This window comes from Antedon mediterranea, chromosome 2 (genome assembly GCF_964355755.1).
Source record: "Antedon mediterranea chromosome 2, ecAntMedi1.1, whole genome shotgun sequence".
NCBI lineage: Eukaryota > Metazoa > Echinodermata > Crinoidea > Comatulida > Antedonidae > Antedon > Antedon mediterranea.
Window position 1 is genome coordinate 17,366,710 of NC_092671.1, and position 17,780 is coordinate 17,384,489.

General features: G+C 30.7%; 2 protein-coding genes across 6 annotated transcripts in view; both read right to left on the bottom strand.

The window, feature by feature from the left end:
* Positions 1-7,928, bottom strand: part of LOC140040610 (protein O-mannosyl-transferase TMTC2-like) — a 70,780-nt gene extending 62,852 nt beyond the window's left edge. Inside the window, exon 1 of the mRNA XM_072086668.1 lies at positions 7,725-7,928. Within this exon, the coding sequence (XP_071942769.1) occupies positions 7,725-7,807 (83 nt within the window). The 5' untranslated portion in view covers positions 7,808-7,928. The remainder of the gene's footprint in view (positions 1-7,724) is intronic.
* A 4,462-nt stretch (positions 7,929-12,390) lies between these two features.
* The window catches only part of LOC140040611 (diacylglycerol kinase zeta-like), a 52,584-nt gene continuing 47,194 nt past the window's right edge, over positions 12,391-17,780 (bottom strand). For 4 of the 5 annotated variants that reach the window (XM_072086672.1, XM_072086670.1, XM_072086673.1 and 1 more), the window contains one exon: positions 12,391-17,764. In XM_072086672.1, the coding sequence (XP_071942773.1) occupies positions 17,715-17,764 (50 nt within the window). In that variant the 3' untranslated portion in view covers positions 12,391-17,714. The remainder of the gene's footprint in view (positions 17,765-17,780) is intronic. The other variant, XM_072086674.1, reaches the window with a different exon arrangement.

The following is a 17,780-nucleotide window of genomic DNA, read 5'->3' on the forward strand; positions in this document are numbered from 1 at the left end:
CTGTAGCTTGGTGGTTAATGTGCTTGCCTTCTAATCCCAAGGTCCGGGGTTCAATCCTGACCTAGTACCAGGGTTGTAACTCACGAATCTTTCAACTCCACTCCCTAAGCCTCAAATGAGACTTATAAGCATGATAAATTATTAAATAGTTTATCCATCTTCTAATTGGCGAGTTACTCGCTATTGGATAAGTATATAAAAAAAAACACTAAAGATTGGGTTTGTTTTTTTTTACTAGAATATACTAGCCTCTTACTGTAAATTTGAGCTAGGGCCTATGTTGATTTATGTGTGCATGTAAAAAGTAAAAGTAATATTCAAATATACATTCTCACATTTGCATAAGTTCTGCAGAGGCATACAAGTACTGTTAATGGGTATTTGTAAAGTAAGAAATACTAGACAAAGTTTGTGTGAATGCATACAAGCCATCTTAACAGAGAAGGTAAATTTGCATTTGAAATATCACAACTCAATCAAAGAACTCTGTAGACCTACTACTGTACATACTGTATGTCCTTAACTCACTGTTTGCAATGACATTTAAAAAGTTTCTGCAGTGAGTAAAAAAGTGCACTGATGAAAATGTATAGCATTTCATATTGTGCCAATAAAAATAGCATCTGGTAGAAATCATAGCACTACAGGTACTTTAACATAAAGTAAGTTTAAATGCTGACAAATACCAATGTTCAGATTGTAGAATGCAATATAAAAACATTTTCAAAGATTCAATACCAAACATGATATAATGTAATTTACAATTTAGATTAGTAGAAATTAGAAAGTTATCGGCCTGAAAGTTAATTACTGTAGTTAAATATTACCTAGGCTTGAAAAGTGCACGTGCTACCCAGCATAAAATTGATAAGGAGAGTTTATTGCTGGGTATATAAGGTTAATAGTAATACATTATATAAGCCTACCAATTTTATGTGGTAGTTGTAGGTAAAATTGATAACAGTTTGCAGCCATAATTGTTTCATGTTATACAGTAGTTCGTGTCATTTCAAGGGTTAAACTCATCATAATATTTCTTTCTACACTCATACCTAATAACTACACATAAACCACAGAATGATTTATAATTCAACTTCATTTCAGGATTTCATTCTTTTCTTTTACTTTACTATGATAAGAAAAGTCAAGAGTTGAAACATTTGTTAAAAATAAAGTGTCCCCAAATGTACTAAAAAAATAACTAAATCAATTGAAAAGCCTAAAATGTAAATACTCAAAAAGCAATGTCACAAAGTGGAAACTACTGTACATCAGTCATCGTTTTCCACAACATTTCAGGTACAGTATAAAGTAATGTACAGTACATCTATATAAATTGAATTTAAAAAGACTGAACCTATTACTGTAAGGTTTAATGGAAAGTGCAATTCAACAATACCATTCTACTTTTTTTTATTATAATAATATAGAATGGTATTGTTGAATTGCACTTTCCATTAAACCTTACAGAGTCATAGGTTCAGTCTTTTTAAATTCAATTTATTTAGATGTACTGTACATACCTCTTGTTTAGGTTCTCTCTACAAGGCCCCAGTATGTGGGCCAGAAACAGAGTGAACTTCAATTCTCCCCAAAAATATATATGGAACGCTTCAAGATTTCAACCCATGACCCTGGGATAGACAGGCAGCTTTCCAATCAATAATGTCACTTGGTATTATATTCTATCTCTTTACTTTTGAGATCAACTGTTGTTATAACAAGACACATAAACATGCGTGACAATTTTTGCCGCTCGCTATAATTATAACATTTGGATTAATACCCAAATTGAAAACACTGTTTGGTAATGTTTACTAAGCGTCAATACCAATCAAACAAAAGCATGTAAAGACAATATTTGTTTTTCATGTCAGATAGCACCTGTTATTGACAATTTAACTAAACGTTTGTAAATGTTATAGATTATAAACAACAAAATGCCCAGGCCCTGTCCTCTGTGGAAAAGTGCAATGAATAATTACCTCCTAGTCTAATAGTTAGTCATAGAAAGAGACCAATTGATATAAAATAACTGGTTATTAAATTGGATTCTCAAAGTAGGATTAAATACAAAATAAAGATGTTGGATCACACACTATCCAGATACTGTATCTGCAATTTCTACAGATTATATATAAATGACAATTAAACAAATTTGAGGCGTACGTTACTTTATAGCATAATGATACATTCTTGCTATTAACATGCATGGTAAAACATTTAACTTTCTGTATGGGTTCAGAAGGCATAGTTTATGTTTACTATAATAACTAGGGTATATGATAAAAAAACATAAATTCAGTTCATGTTGAATGGTTTGATAATATGCTCAACAATTAACATCAAGTTATAGTTTTTATTATAGACTCTTCGGCTAGCAAGGGTCTAGAGTTGAAAGTGTAGAGAGACTCTGTGGCTGGTGATTTAAGCTAAAATTTAAATATTTCTTTTTATTTTAGTTTCATCAATTCTCATTATGACTATTTGGCTATCAATGTAATTATCCTCACACAAAAAACAGTAAAGTTACTAAATGTTATACTGTACATGGTATTACATAGAGTGCGATAAGGGTTAGTTAATTCTAGGTACTGTACCGTAAGCTGGTTTCATGGGTCTAGTTATCCTACTTTTGGATATGAATGTATGAAACAACTTTACCAGACACTTTAACACGTTCACTGCCACGGCGTATTTATACATCAAAAATTGCGTGTGGATACTTGCCAAGACGTAATACTACGTCAAAATCGTAGCACTTTTGTATTGTATGTAGAATCGCTGGCAGTGGTGATTGGAACAGGAATTATCACATGGCAGTTTATGAATGATGTACGTAAACGATAATCTAAAAATAAATGTCATATGTTTGTTTGTGTTTATTCCCTCATGCATTGAATATGGCGCCCTCACACTCAATATAATCATCTCAAACGGGACTTGGCACTGGGACAGAAATTACGGAAAATGCCTTGGCAGTCAATGTGTTAAAGCACAATATCATTGTCATACTGTATGTGCCAACTTGTGGATTCATAACATACAATTTTCAGATTTTAGAGTACTGTATGATGAAAACTGTATGAAGAATTTCAAATATATCATGGAGCCTATGGTCCATGTTTAGATGATCACTAAAACCATATTATTTGGCTGGTTTAAAATAGGAAGATTTGTATAAGCTGCTAAATGTCGCAAAGTGCGACATTGGTGGTTAATACTCAACTAACCCAGAAAACAGGCATGTCTGAAATGTAATAAGTTCAGGATATAATTCTCTTTGGCTAAGTTTGAATGGCATCAGGTCTGAAGGCATAGTTTCGTCAGCTATGCACTTATTATTAATGTATTCCTTAACTTAAGGTTACATAAAAAATTATGCGCAAACAACATTCTTTCAGCAGAGGCAGTAATATGAATATAGCAAGTATTAAAGCAATGGTCAATAAACCAAGAGGAAAATTCTACTGAAGTAAATTGACTGAATCAAAAATTAATTCTGATCAATAACAATTATCTGAAATGTGTATAAGCACCTGGTGTAAGAAACTATCGACGCTCAACTAATAACAAATAGTACAGTGAATTCAAGCTTGGATTATAACATTTTCTAACTTTTTCGCATAGCGCCTTCAGTCAGTTATATTCAAGAAGATGGAAGCATTAGTAAACTGTACCATCCGGAAGCTTATAGAATTACTAAGGCTGAAAAAATGGGAATTTGTAAACTCAGACTGTGTATGCGCAAATCTAAAAGCTTGTCTCGGAGAAGAGAATCTATGAAATGTATGCGGACAGTAGTCTGTGTAATGTAAGGCCTGTTCAGTAAAGAATATTTTCTTTTTATATAATTTTTTTTCTTGGCTGTGAACGTACTGTAGTAGGCTACAAATCTTTATTTCAGACTATATTTGTGTTTACAAAATGTTACACAATAATTGAAACTGTTGCGTCAAAAAGTTGTTTATAATTATTTTCTGTTTGTTGGAAAGTGGTATTAATTTCACGGCCTGCTCGGGAATACTGAATTATAATTGCAAAAGAAAACAGTAGCCCTCATTGGGTTATACAAAGAGTATATTGGCCCTCATTGGGTAATAAAGAAAATTAACTGTTGATAATATTTAATAACCATTAATAAAGTGCACAAGCCAACAAATTGAAAATTGTATAACTACTTTAACTGATAAGCTATCAGTATAATTTGTTATACTTATGCAATGCAAAAATCCAAGCATTTACAGATGATCAAGAAACGTCTTAAGTAAAAGGAAACGATTATTTGCTCGGGGTATAAACTCTCGCGCTAAAGAACCTGTCAATTGAAGCAGAGTATTTATGTACTTCATCTTCACTTAACGATTTTAAAATGTAAATTGAAATCGTATCCCATGAGTGTGCAAGCCAGCCAGCTTATTACTTATCAATTTGTTTTTAAATTGAACGAAATGGAATCTAGTGTTTTCCAGTGAAAAATATTTAATCGTTATTTTCCACTCTGATAATTAGATATAATTATTTAAGGTAAAATCTGATATGCTGGAATGTTGGTAATACTTTATAGATTTAAATGTTTTATAGTTTTTGCAAACTATATCGCGACCATTAATATAATTATCCTCTGTAATGAGTTTACATTCATTTTCTTTATTTCTAAAACAAAATATTTTTCTCATGGCAACTAAAAGATAACCAGGTTTTAAATATATCAACATCCATATTATTATTATTTGTTTGAACTGTTATATCCCATTATGCCTACATTACGTCATTTCAGTTATATTTTTCCTCGAGTGCTTTTCAACAGTTCATCTATTCATACCGGTAGTTACAATGTTTGTACACAATAAATGTTTCTTTCTCAGATCACTTTCACAGGTGCTTTCTATATTTTTATAATAAAGCCTGAAGCAATACAAGTTTATTTAACACTTAATGCCTTCACTGATCAAAGTTATGGTATTGGTTACAATAGATAAATACAATAGAGGTTTTGACGCAGGTAGTTACAGTATTGTTACTACAGTTTCCGTCAAAAATATTTGTTGATGGCGGGCAAAGAAGTGGAAAAAGTCTGTTACACAGTACAGAAGATTATTGATTGTATGTTTGCAGTTAGAAATTACAAAAGAAACCGTTCTTGGGTGTATTTAGGTTGACTGCTGGATTAAACTCTACCACAATACTATTGTAGCCATGAAGTGTGACTAGAACAATAGAAATTGTTTAGAGGGTTTTAGATCACTCTGCCTGTATCTTTAATAGGATTTTGTGTGAAAGGGAATTAAGATGGCAGAATTTATAAAATCTTTGAAGGATAAATAAAGTTATTGATTAATAGATAACAGTTTTTGTTAATGAATGCATTTAAATACGAGATTAGACAGAGAGAGAAAAAATAAAGTACCGTATGCACATGTATGTGACAATGTTCATCTATTATTGAGAATGATATTAATGTGACAATGTTCATCTATTATTGAGAATGATATATACTGTATTTTGAAATACTTACATATTATACCTACAGATACTAAATGTAATTACCATATACTATAATACCACTATCCGACAGGGGTGTGATATTTTAATGTACAGTATATTCAGGGGGTTGTAATTCAACTCCCTGGTATATTGAAGTTCTTTTTGTAATGTATGCCTCTCCTTGAAGAGAGAGGCTATTGCTGGTTTATCCTGGTAAGCTAGGCACGAGAGAGACTATAAACATACTGAAGCTCACTGGAAACCGAGGAAATTTGGTTTAGCTCCTCTACGGACTTATGTCAGCCAGCATACAATCACTTACTCTTTTAGGATAGTGATACCAAGTTCTTTAGCATGGGACCAACAGCTTTACATATTATCCAAAGGACAAGAGGAAACCTATATTCGTTTTTGTTAATGACAAATCTGACATCTGAATCTGGGAAAATGTACTGGTTTTATGAACAATAGGCAGACAAACTGTCATTGGTAATTGTATTCCATAACAAACAATACGTTGGATTAAAACAGTTAATCCTACAACAGAAATTGATTCTCATTCACTATATCTGCAAATGTATTGTACTAATATCACTATATCTATTAGGTTAGGAAGTAAGCTTATTACAAAGTTAATTTAGGTTTTTACTGGTGGTAAGAACTGTCAGGACCGGTAGTGGTTGGAAAGCAGGAAACCATACTGTAACTTGTTACTACCTGTGAGTGTATGTAACTTTGTAATAACATAACTGTTTTTTTAAATAAAATTATATTAATAACTGCCTAATATTACTGTAATAATCAACTCTTAATATTATGACACCACAATTATACACATGGTATGCCTATAGTACTACAAAATAGGATAAGACCTTACTTTACATTGTAATATCATACTTGTATCCTATAAATATGTTTATAAAATGACTATCTAATATACTGTACATCATTGACATTTGCTAAGGGTGCACAAACCTGGCGCCTAATATCACTCATCAGTTTCTATGGGAGTTTTTCAATATTTAAGTTCATACATCTTAACAAAGAAGCAAAATGTATTGTACTGTAGACATCAATAAAACTTATATTCAATCAATACCAATAAACTAATAAATTATTATTTATCATATTTTTCTAAATATTATCAAGGTCATTCTTGAACGACCTAGACAGTGAAACATAAATTGAAGGAAATAAATCATCAAAATGAGCGCCAATATGTATACATGTGTCCTTGAATACAAATTATACTTACTCTATGAAGCTGAGGGCCCTTATGTGAATTTGTACATAATTGGCCATAAATGGATACCTCACTGTAGCATACTTAAACTACTCATTACAAACAATACAAAAATATAAAGATTATGATCCGAATCATTAGGTAGGCACTATAATCATTATTAGAAAATCATTAATAGTTTATTTTACACAAAAATCATGAGATTTCCTAATGAAACTGCCAAATTGTAGCCTTTCCAATTTTCAAAAATCAATTTTATGAATATTATTACAGTAAAACTGAAATGATATGAAATTCAGTATATATATTTAATATGAAGAAACAAGCAATAAAGCAGGGGAAACCATTCCATTGGGAGAATGCAGAGACATTTTATTCCACAGTTTGTTTTCCCTATGGATGATGATAATACATTTTTCATTATTTTACTATCTATAAATTATTTAATTGTAAGATGTGATATAAATGAATAAATGGAACCTGTCAATAATCTAAAATAATAAATACTATAGAAGACCAAAAGGATTCAGTGATCAAATAAATGTTTTACAAACTTTTTACCTTTTCTTAGCACTTTTACACTATTGCTTTTTGTAAATAAAAGTTAATTTTACAATTTGTCATTATTTTATTAATTTTTTAATCCAATGATCAAATTGATGTTCTACAAACTTTTTTTTCATTACATTTAGTACTTTACCCACATTTCTAATTTACTAATTTTTCTAAATAAAAATACATTTTATTGATGATAGGGCGGAAATTTTAAATGAAAAACTATATACTAAAGAGAAATTATTATTTATTATTAAAATATTATTTAAGTAGTAGGTTTTTGCTCAAATAAATAGGCTACTGGTAAGTATGGCTTTAGCACTAGCAAGTTAAATGAGGCGTAAGTTTGTCAACTTTGCCTGGGGATAAATTAACCGGCGACCACCACTTACCAGCCTAAAAATGGAGTTTAATAAAACAATTCAACAAGTTTACTTACGAATCGTCGTATGCAAATTCGGCGTCCAACGTGTTTAGGTACACTAAAACTGCAACAGTACTACATATAATTAAGTCAATCATCTTCAATTATAGAAATTGTTAAGTTCCTCCATCGAAATTTGAGCTCGGCAGGCCTACAGATAGCTCTACATGAGGTTACTAAACATCGTCTGCCGTTTACAAGTGGAGCGTGTTATGTACTAAAAACACACAAGACAAGTGTAAACAATAGATTTAAGTCAGTGGAGCGTGAAGCACGAGGCAGATCTGATGAGCAAGACCTTAAATTTATAGAGGGCGCTAATTAAAGCAATCCAATATATGATAGTTCAAGAAATACAGTATATTATATTATACTACATTTCATAAAATTAAAATATATATTGAGTATAAAATGTTTTAGACTTTACAGTGTTTTCAAGTAGGTATAGTAGGTAACAATTCCACCAAAAGTGAATAGAATTTTAGTCTCGTTTTTCCCAAATTGTAATTCCGAAATTAAACTTTTAAACTTTTATTTGTTTCTAAAATATTTCCACACCACATAACCTTTTAGATAACAACATACACGCATATATAAAGATTAATTTTAGATTAGGCCTATTTAAAAATACCTATCCTTCTGGGTAAGTCATTGTAGGGTGAGGCTTTATTTTGAAAGGTCGGCATATCAATGATCATAAAGAACCCGACTATAAGCGGCGGTATGTTTCTAAAATAAAGCCTCATTTCCCATACAACAGTAATGTTAACAATGGCACTTATTATAAGGACAATACACACATTGTATAGTGATTTAATAAATGAAACTAACTCTATAACGGTGATTAAAAACGTGAGCATCACTAACAACATAGATATTGTCGAGAAGATAGCTATTGTTGTTTACCTTTGATCTATTGTGCCCTGAGTAAGAAGGTGCTTAGGCCTGCTATATCTTAAATACAACAGGACACTGAACTCTTGTCAAGATAGGAACTCGTAACAGTCTTTGATCTTATGTCTGGCTGCGACAAATACCAAAAGTACTGTACTGTGTACATATTCTCCGCGGCATGTTGTAAGGGAACTGATCGTGTCGCAGCCATAGATAAACCCTTTTATCTTCAGAGAGATAGTTCAGCATCCTTTTGCTAGATTACCAATGTATTCATTCAGGACACCTGATAGGTCAGAGATGGGTATGTCGATTGTTACGTAATTTAGAAATCCATCAACCAAATTCACTTTATTTCAATAATCTATCCATTTCAAAACATTTAAAATTGAACTATATACTTTTAAAACTTCGTTGTTTTGGTTGATGTTACGTACGGTATATTAAATCGAAATGAATAGGTGAGAATGAGATATGGATATGTCGATCGTTACGCAATGTATGTATGCAATGCAATGTATCTTTTATAACCCCATTAATTAAAACTTTATTTCAGACCATGGTTTGTCAAGTTAAAACCATTTAAATGAACTTTATACTTTTTTGAACTTCGTTGTTTGTTGGTTGATGTTACGTGTATCTTTTTAAATCGAAATTGGTAGGGGAAAGATGGGTATATCGATCTTTACGTAATTTAAGACTTTTATATGCCTACAGTAGGCCTACACCTATTAATATTATTCAAACTTTATTTCAGACCATGGTTTGTCAATTAAAAACATTTCGATGAATTGTATACTTTTTAAATTTAGTGTTGATTGATTTACGTGTCTTTTTAAATACGTATTTATAACTTTAAATCGAAATTGCTGTTTCTAGTTTGCCAGTTTGGGTGCAGATAAAACTAAGGACGGACGCGGTAACTCCTTCAGCATGCTTGGATGAAGACAACCTTTCTTGTATCTTATACATACTAGGCCTAGGCCTCGGCTTAAATACATTCATAAGAAAACAGCCAAGACATGTAATTGGAAATAATTTTATAAGGTGACGGGCAAATTACCTTTCATTAAACATTAAAGGCCAGGCCAAGTGCGGGCAAAACATTTCTGTTTATCATATACATTCTAGTAATTATCAATCTATAATTTCTGCTATGTTTCATTTTATAGGGAGTCACCGACGGATATGTTATTACATTAGGTTAAACTATACCTAACTACTGAAAAAAGTCTGCCTAGTTTTTATAGCCGAATTCTGCAAAATGTTGGATTTGGCCATTTTAAGAAATGTTTTTTTGTCATGATTTCACATAGGCCTATTTGTTTTATGTATATTTAACCAGATAATATATTTAAAATTCGTGCCTGTAGGCCTACCTTAGCTTTAAAAACAGCAATTCGCTTAGGCCTATGCATGAACGTGTAGTGAAGACAACAGTTATGTTAACAATGGCACTTATTATAAGGACAATACACACATTGTATAGTGATTTAATAAATGAAACTAACTCTATAACGGTGATTAAAAACGTGAGCATCACTAACAACATAGATATTGTCGAGAAGATAGTTATTGTTGTTTACCTTTGATCTATTGTGCCCTGAGTAAGAAGGTGCTTAGGCCTACTATATCTTAAATACAACAGGACACTGAGCTCTTGTCAGGATAGGAACTCGTAACAGTCTTTGATCTTATGTCTGGCTGCGACAAATACCAAAAGTACTGTACTGTGTACATATTCTCCGCGGCATGTTGTAAGGGAACTGATCGTGTCGCAGCCATAGATAAACCTTTTTATCTTCCAGAGAGATAGTTCAGCATCCTTTTGCTAGATTACCAATGTATTCATTCAGGACACCTGATAGGTCAGAGATGGGTATGTCGATTGTTACGTAATTTAGAAATCCATCAACCAAATTCACTTTATTTCAATAATTTATCCATTTCAAAACATTTAAAATTGAACTATATACTTTTAAAACTTCGTTGTTTTGGTTGATGTTACGTACGGTATATTAAATCGAAATGAATAGGTGAGAATGAGATATGGATGGATACCTTAGCTTTAAAAACAGCAATTCGCTTAGGCCTATGCATGAACGTTGTAATTAAACAACAATAATAATAATCAATATTGTAGCCAGGACAAATTACCGAGTTGACATTTTAGAACACTTCAGAATGCGAAGTAATGATCATTGTTTGTCATTGCTCATTAACTATATTATAGCAGTTTATTGAGTTTTAACATTGCTTTCATTCAAGGATTCTTCATATTGATTTTCCACAAACGTTTGTAGTCATTCAAGATTGCTATCCTGTAATACGTCTCTTCAATCAACTCATTAATTGTGAAGTAACGTACTGAACATAATTAAAACATTGGATTCTAAACAAAATTACCAATAAATGCATTGATTAGGCCTCCTCTTATTATTGGAGTAGTAAGTTTTATACTATGTTATTTTAACAAAATGAAGATTGAGTAATAGGAGTGTTTTTTTAACTATTAATACGTGATTTTGGCTCCCTATCATCATGCAGCCCACTTGTTTTTTTTCGTGCCGCTCCATTAGGCAGTTATATTCAAGAGAACGGAAGAATTGAAGCAGTTACCATGTGGTAGTTTATTGATGACTACGGCTGAAAAATTGTTATTTGGAAACTAGGACTGGGCATGCTCGCACCCCAAAGCACGTTTAAACAAAAAAATTGTTATTGATTTAAATAACTTCTTATTATCATATTTTTTAAGGGTTTCGGCTTAAAAGATTTGTTAACTTTTCCAAAACTTTTTGATAACATATTTGTACATATCTTTAGTTTTATGGAATAAATTTAATTTGATTGAAATTGAGATGAATTTATAATTTTTTTTTGCTGAAATCATAGGCACAGAGATCAATTGGAAAACATATTTCAGCACTACCATAGGCCTAATACATAAGGATATAAAGATTATACGCATATGTCTACCGAAAGTTCACTATATTTGAGTTGTTTTTGTATGTATTTGACTAATTCCAAAAAAATAAAAAATAAAAGATTTCGAAAAAAGTGTCATTTTGATATATCACAATAGTTATTAACTTTCATCAAAAATTAGTCGAAAAAACAATAATTTAACTGAAATACAGACGTTTTTTTGTTAAAAAAATAACTTTGACTTCCATTCAAAGTTTTCGATCAAAACATATTTCATAATGCAACGCGCTTGTTTGGCTACTCTGTATGTATAATCATAAAACTTCCTCGCAATCTGTGTGAAAACACCTTCTCAACTGTGACGAGTTGTAACAATCCCAATTAGCATCATGCATAATGCATACTCGTGGTTTGAAATCTTTGTTTATTCGCTCGCGACGATTTTAAAGACGAAATTTAATCAAATTAATTTAAATGTATTATTTCTGGTCCTCAAATTTAACTGGAAACTGAGGAAATTCGGATTTACCTGTTAATTACGTAAACTTGTTGTTTTTGGGTCGAATTTTCGACTTAAAGTGAATAACTTTAATATTACTTTGACGTGGCCAATTAAAATTTAGAATACTTTGACCTTAATTTGTTTGTGTTTCAAGGGACAATACATCTTTAAATTAATATGATTAAACATCAAGCTAACCAAACGAATATATACCTACGTAATTTGACGTTCTGATTGGTAGAATGTTTCATACTTTTGTAGAAAATGGTATCTAGTGTCGACGTATGATTTGTGCTCACGACATCATTGTAATCAGGCCTTGCTTTACTTTATTAGATTATCTATTTATGCAAATTACCCCACACATAACAAAGAAATAAACAACATTATTAATTGACCCATTTCGTTGATTTAATACATATGACAGTCAACAGACTAGATTCTTTTAGACAGAAAGACACAAGTTGCACAAAAATGGGGAAATCCCCATTACCACATGACTATAAATACACTAATGAGGGGGGTTTCCCCCAAACAACAAACGGTTCATTACATAACTGATTATGCTGACAGCTAACAATAGATTAATGTGCAATATATTTAAACATTTAATTTGCATAATGAGCACTAATTTATACATATTAAAAATCTTAATTTACAAGAAAAATGTAAACCAAAATGATCTGGTGGTCTTTAATAAAAATATATAACAATGTTTAAACACCATAATGTACAGGTAATTTAAAATTTAAAGTAGGCCTACATAAAAGAACTCAAAACAAATTTGTAAGATTGCAAATTAATAAACATAAAAATGATAATCGATAATTATAATACAGTTGTAAAACAGATTATTTTTGTTACTTAACAGTGCAAAATTGAATTTTAAAAGGGAAAAATTACAGTTTTATACATTATATACTTTTTGTTGCTAATTCAAGCAATAAACATAAGAAATTGTATAATAATACAATGACATATAATATAATATAGATCTATCTTATTGACTTCAATATAAATGTATTATATTGCATTGAACAACCTGTAATATATTATGTAGGGTAGGGTAATGTAGGGTGACAAACTTGTTTCTGCTTACTGCCATGAGGCAATTATGGTACATGGAAACATTGATCATTTTATGCTATACCCTTACACACACCAATCTTGCTTGTATTTTGTATTTTAAACCATGTAGTTGATCTAATTTTACCATTTTAATCTCATTTTCATATTTTGATGTGAATTTTTAATTTTTTAAATGTGAACAAATACAAATAATTTCAAACCATGTACTATATTTTAGTGTGCTTGACTATGAATATGAAATGAAAATATCAAGTTTTTTTCTCATTTTACTTTCAGATTAAAGGGTTGGTCCAAAAGCAAAAACACAAATTGTATATAAAATATGAACCAAACAAACACATACAATTTTATTGTATGAAACATCTAGTTAGAAGAAATTATTGTAAAATAAACATGGCTATTTAGGTGGAATAAAGAAAATAAAGTTTTACTGAATGTGAGTTTCAGACTCAAATTACAGCTATGTATACAGGTAATAGAAAATTGACAGGTATATACTGAAAGAACACCTGGATATTATAATATCATCTCATCTCCATGGTCTACTTATACGGTACATGGCTTGACTGCAAGACACCTTGGTGCAAATCTTCCCAAGTGTCAGTATAGTTTGTTTACACACAAAATGTTGTTATATATTCCTATTAAATATGAAAGTAATTATCCATATAATATATATACATTTATCTGTTTTAACTAATATATCTAATTCCTTCTTTTGGATTTATTTACAAATTTATATACATATATTAATATAATCTTCATTCACTGATGGTCCTGCATCAAATAAAAAATAAATTGGTATATTTATGATCGTAACTATAATTAATTTATCTATATATATATATATATCTATATACTATGGTAAGGTGGACAAGAAAAGTGGAAAAGTACGAAAATCTTAACAATAACAACATTAGTGTACACAACAACATAATATTTTGGATCAAAAACATTGCCATCAATTAACATTGTAATTATGAGTGTTGTTAAAGTTTACATATATTATAAATATACTACCATAATAAATATTGTGTATTAATTTAATTTAGCATTTAAAAATAAGTTAATTATGAGATAATGATATAGATAATGTACACACACATTAATCTAAACCAAAACAAAGTTTCAATTAATCAACAATAATAATTAATACTATTCATATAGCATAGTTCCATAATGATAAAAGCGCTATATGCTATATATGCTACCCAACGCCTAATTACAAATATCGGATTGGGTAATGAAAAATTTAGAGCAGCTTTAGTTTTCGAGTAATCAAATTGGGAACAAAATGAAAATACTCCTCTTACAGTTTCTCATTTCTGCTACTTCATATCTGGGCAAGTTAAGTAAAAATGAGGATGGGGTACACCCGAAATACTGACATTTTATTTACAGTATAATGCCATATCAAAGTTTGAACACATAAAATGTAATAATACACTCTTATTCTGTACACTACATATTCATCTCAAATCATTTACTGTATATTCTAATTAAGATTTTTGTTAAAGCACAGCAATACGAGCATATCATACCTGTATAAATGCCTAGTTGTATGCACTACCTATTTTTAGTGAAAATACCTATTTACATTTCATGACAAGTGTACACGTTATACACTATAAATACATAGAAATTAAATTAGTTTAAAAATTGGTTTTGTAGAAGTGCAGGTGGGTTTTCGTATTAGTGCTCATAAAAGTTTACCAAATATATTTAAATAAAATTCACCATCACATAATATAAACGTTAATATATATAATAAAGTTGTATATTATTTAAAAAATATAAACTACTTAAATTTAAATACTAAGCTAATAATATTAAAATGAATATGATACACTTATCTTTAGCTCTTTAACAACTCTTTAGTTTCTCTTTATATTATGCAACCCGTTTCTTTGTAAATGAGTTTCTTTTTCTTTAAAACTTGACATAGATTAGGCAGAAATGCAATATAATAACACTGTTGCTAATTATAAATTAAATGAAAAAGATGTGTGTTGCGCTAATATATAAAGAAGAGTGGGCAACAATTTAAGCTATAATAAAATTTGGTGGGCATCTTTCAATTGTAATTAATTTATTAATTTATTAATTAATTATAGACAAACATAACATATAAAATATTTATACATAAAAGCTCAAACTGATTCTGCACTCTAGTTCATTAATTCATTAATTTCATATTTAATAATTTTTAATAGTTGCAATCTTGCCACTTGGTCCCAGATTCTAGTAATAATTCAAAAAATAAATGCCAGTTTCAAAATAGAAATATTGTAATAAAAAATAAAATTTACTTAATAAAAAGATGATCAACATGTTTCAATTTCTTAGACTTCCAGCTGTCTATATAATAATTAAATAATTGAAAAATACACAATTTGAACTCAGACCTTATCCAGCAGTCTTTTTATAAGTCTATTATATATTTTGAAATACTATAAGTTGCAATTAAAAAAAGATTCTGATAAGTTAGGATTTTTAGTTTTTCAGAAAATAATATTCAAACGAGGTTATGCACAGTAAAGAAATATGATGTTGATGAAACAATGTTCCTATTTAGAAGTAATTATGTTCAAATTGTAAACAAGCAATACAATTTAAACTTTAAAATTGTTAATTAAAGACTTCCAGAAGCCTAAGAATATGTTTATCAATTTTTCACAAAATTGGTAGCATTTAATCTATTTTATTTTAAGCTACCAGCACCGTATTGCAAACATACCAGAGTTGGTTTGCACCAATTCACGCACTGTTTGTAAAATAAGTTCTGTTTCTCTTTTTATCTTTGCATCAAACAGCAAGAAACTCTCCAATTACAAGATGGTATACTAATATTTATCTTACTTATAAACTGAGACACTATTAAACTAGTTTAACAAAAAAGTGTGATTTACCAAATATAGAATTAATATGACATCATCATGTCCATATATGGGCACATCACGTTTTTTGTCACATAAGTTTGATAATGTAGGTAGTGAAGTCATAAGTTATAACGCTGGCACTAGGGTCGTGTTCGTACGGTGGTTAAAATAAGCGCTTAATTTCACCCATGCCTCGGGTTATAAATTGAGCGTTGTTCGTACTTGAAATATTTAACCGCTTAAATGCTTAATCGACGAATCACAAACCGGAAATTACGTTTTAAGGTCAGTTGTCTTTACAACCTACGACCCCATTTTCGCACGCTAGTTTCGTGTTGTATATTTTTTACTCGCGATCTTTCTTTACAATAACAATTACTTGCTACCTTTTACATTGCTTATCCTTGCGACAAACCTTATGCCTCTTAACGCCGATAATCCTGCCGAAATATGCCTTCTCCTGACGACCATTATTTTACTCATTGACGAAGAATTTGAGCCCAATGTTACACGACGGAAACACCACCGACCAGCGGCTCCCCGACCAGCTAGGCCTACTAAGCGGTCTACACCAACAAGGACAGCACCAGCTGACGATCGCCCTCGAAGCGTGTATGGAAGAGCTTCGTAGGAGAAATGACGGGCCTAGGCAGCGAACGTTTGTCAAAATTTGACACATTGCCTCTATCGGAGATTTATTATCCTCGAAGGCCGAGTATAATTGGATTATCGCTGAAATAACCTGCAAATTTGGTGAACATTTTACCTCGAATTTTTTGTAGCCTGAGGCAAAAGTTAATTGGATCACGCGAACGGAAATCGGGAATAAGCTGGTATTTTCAACCCCTACGAACAGGCCCTAGGTGAGAATTGAACCCTGCACCTTGGGATTGGAAGGCAAGAATTTTAACCACCAAGATACTACTACATTGTGCATAACTTACAGCTTATTCTATAAATTTACAGTTGAACGTCGTTGGGTTATATCCAATTTCTTCTAAACTTGACAATTGGTACTTTTACTGTGAATCTATCACACCTGTTCTGGTCCGGCTGCGGAAAAATAAAATCGAACCTCAATGTTTCGTTTTCACACCGGAGCCAGAGTACAGAAGGTGTAAGAGACCATTTCAACTTGAATAAACATTTTATCAATTTGTCAATAAATAGCACATAGGTAACATATAATTTTGTTAATTGAATAGCATATCACTGCAGAATTGATAACTTTCTGTAATTTATTTTACCAGTGTACATCAAAAACTAAGTTGTTACAATTTGTTGTGAAAAAAATGCACCAATTTCAGAACTCCAGAATTTTATATTACAGATATAAGTACTTATTGGGACAAAAACGTTTTAATCACTAAGACTTTCAATTTAGTCTATCGTCTGAATCATAATCTTAAATATTTTGATAAAGTTTTTAGCTTAATAATAGCCAATAAAATGTGACATTTTGAGTGACCCAGCACTTCATATACTTTGTATTTGTATCAAGGTTTCATTTACACGCAATTAAAATTAAACTAGCACCTAGATCATAGAATAAATATCCTATAAAAAAAATATTAAATGTAAAAAATAAATATATATATAAACCTCATAGAATATTGTAACAAAAGTTAATGTTTAAAAAATAGAAGATATATTGAAATAATTTAAAGATATTATGTAGATGCTTGAAGGTGGGTGGTAGAAATAGCTTCCTTGTTAAACTGCTGTTTCTTGGTCCTCTGTTTCTGTTTTATTTTGTTTCTTACCTGTGAAAACAAAATA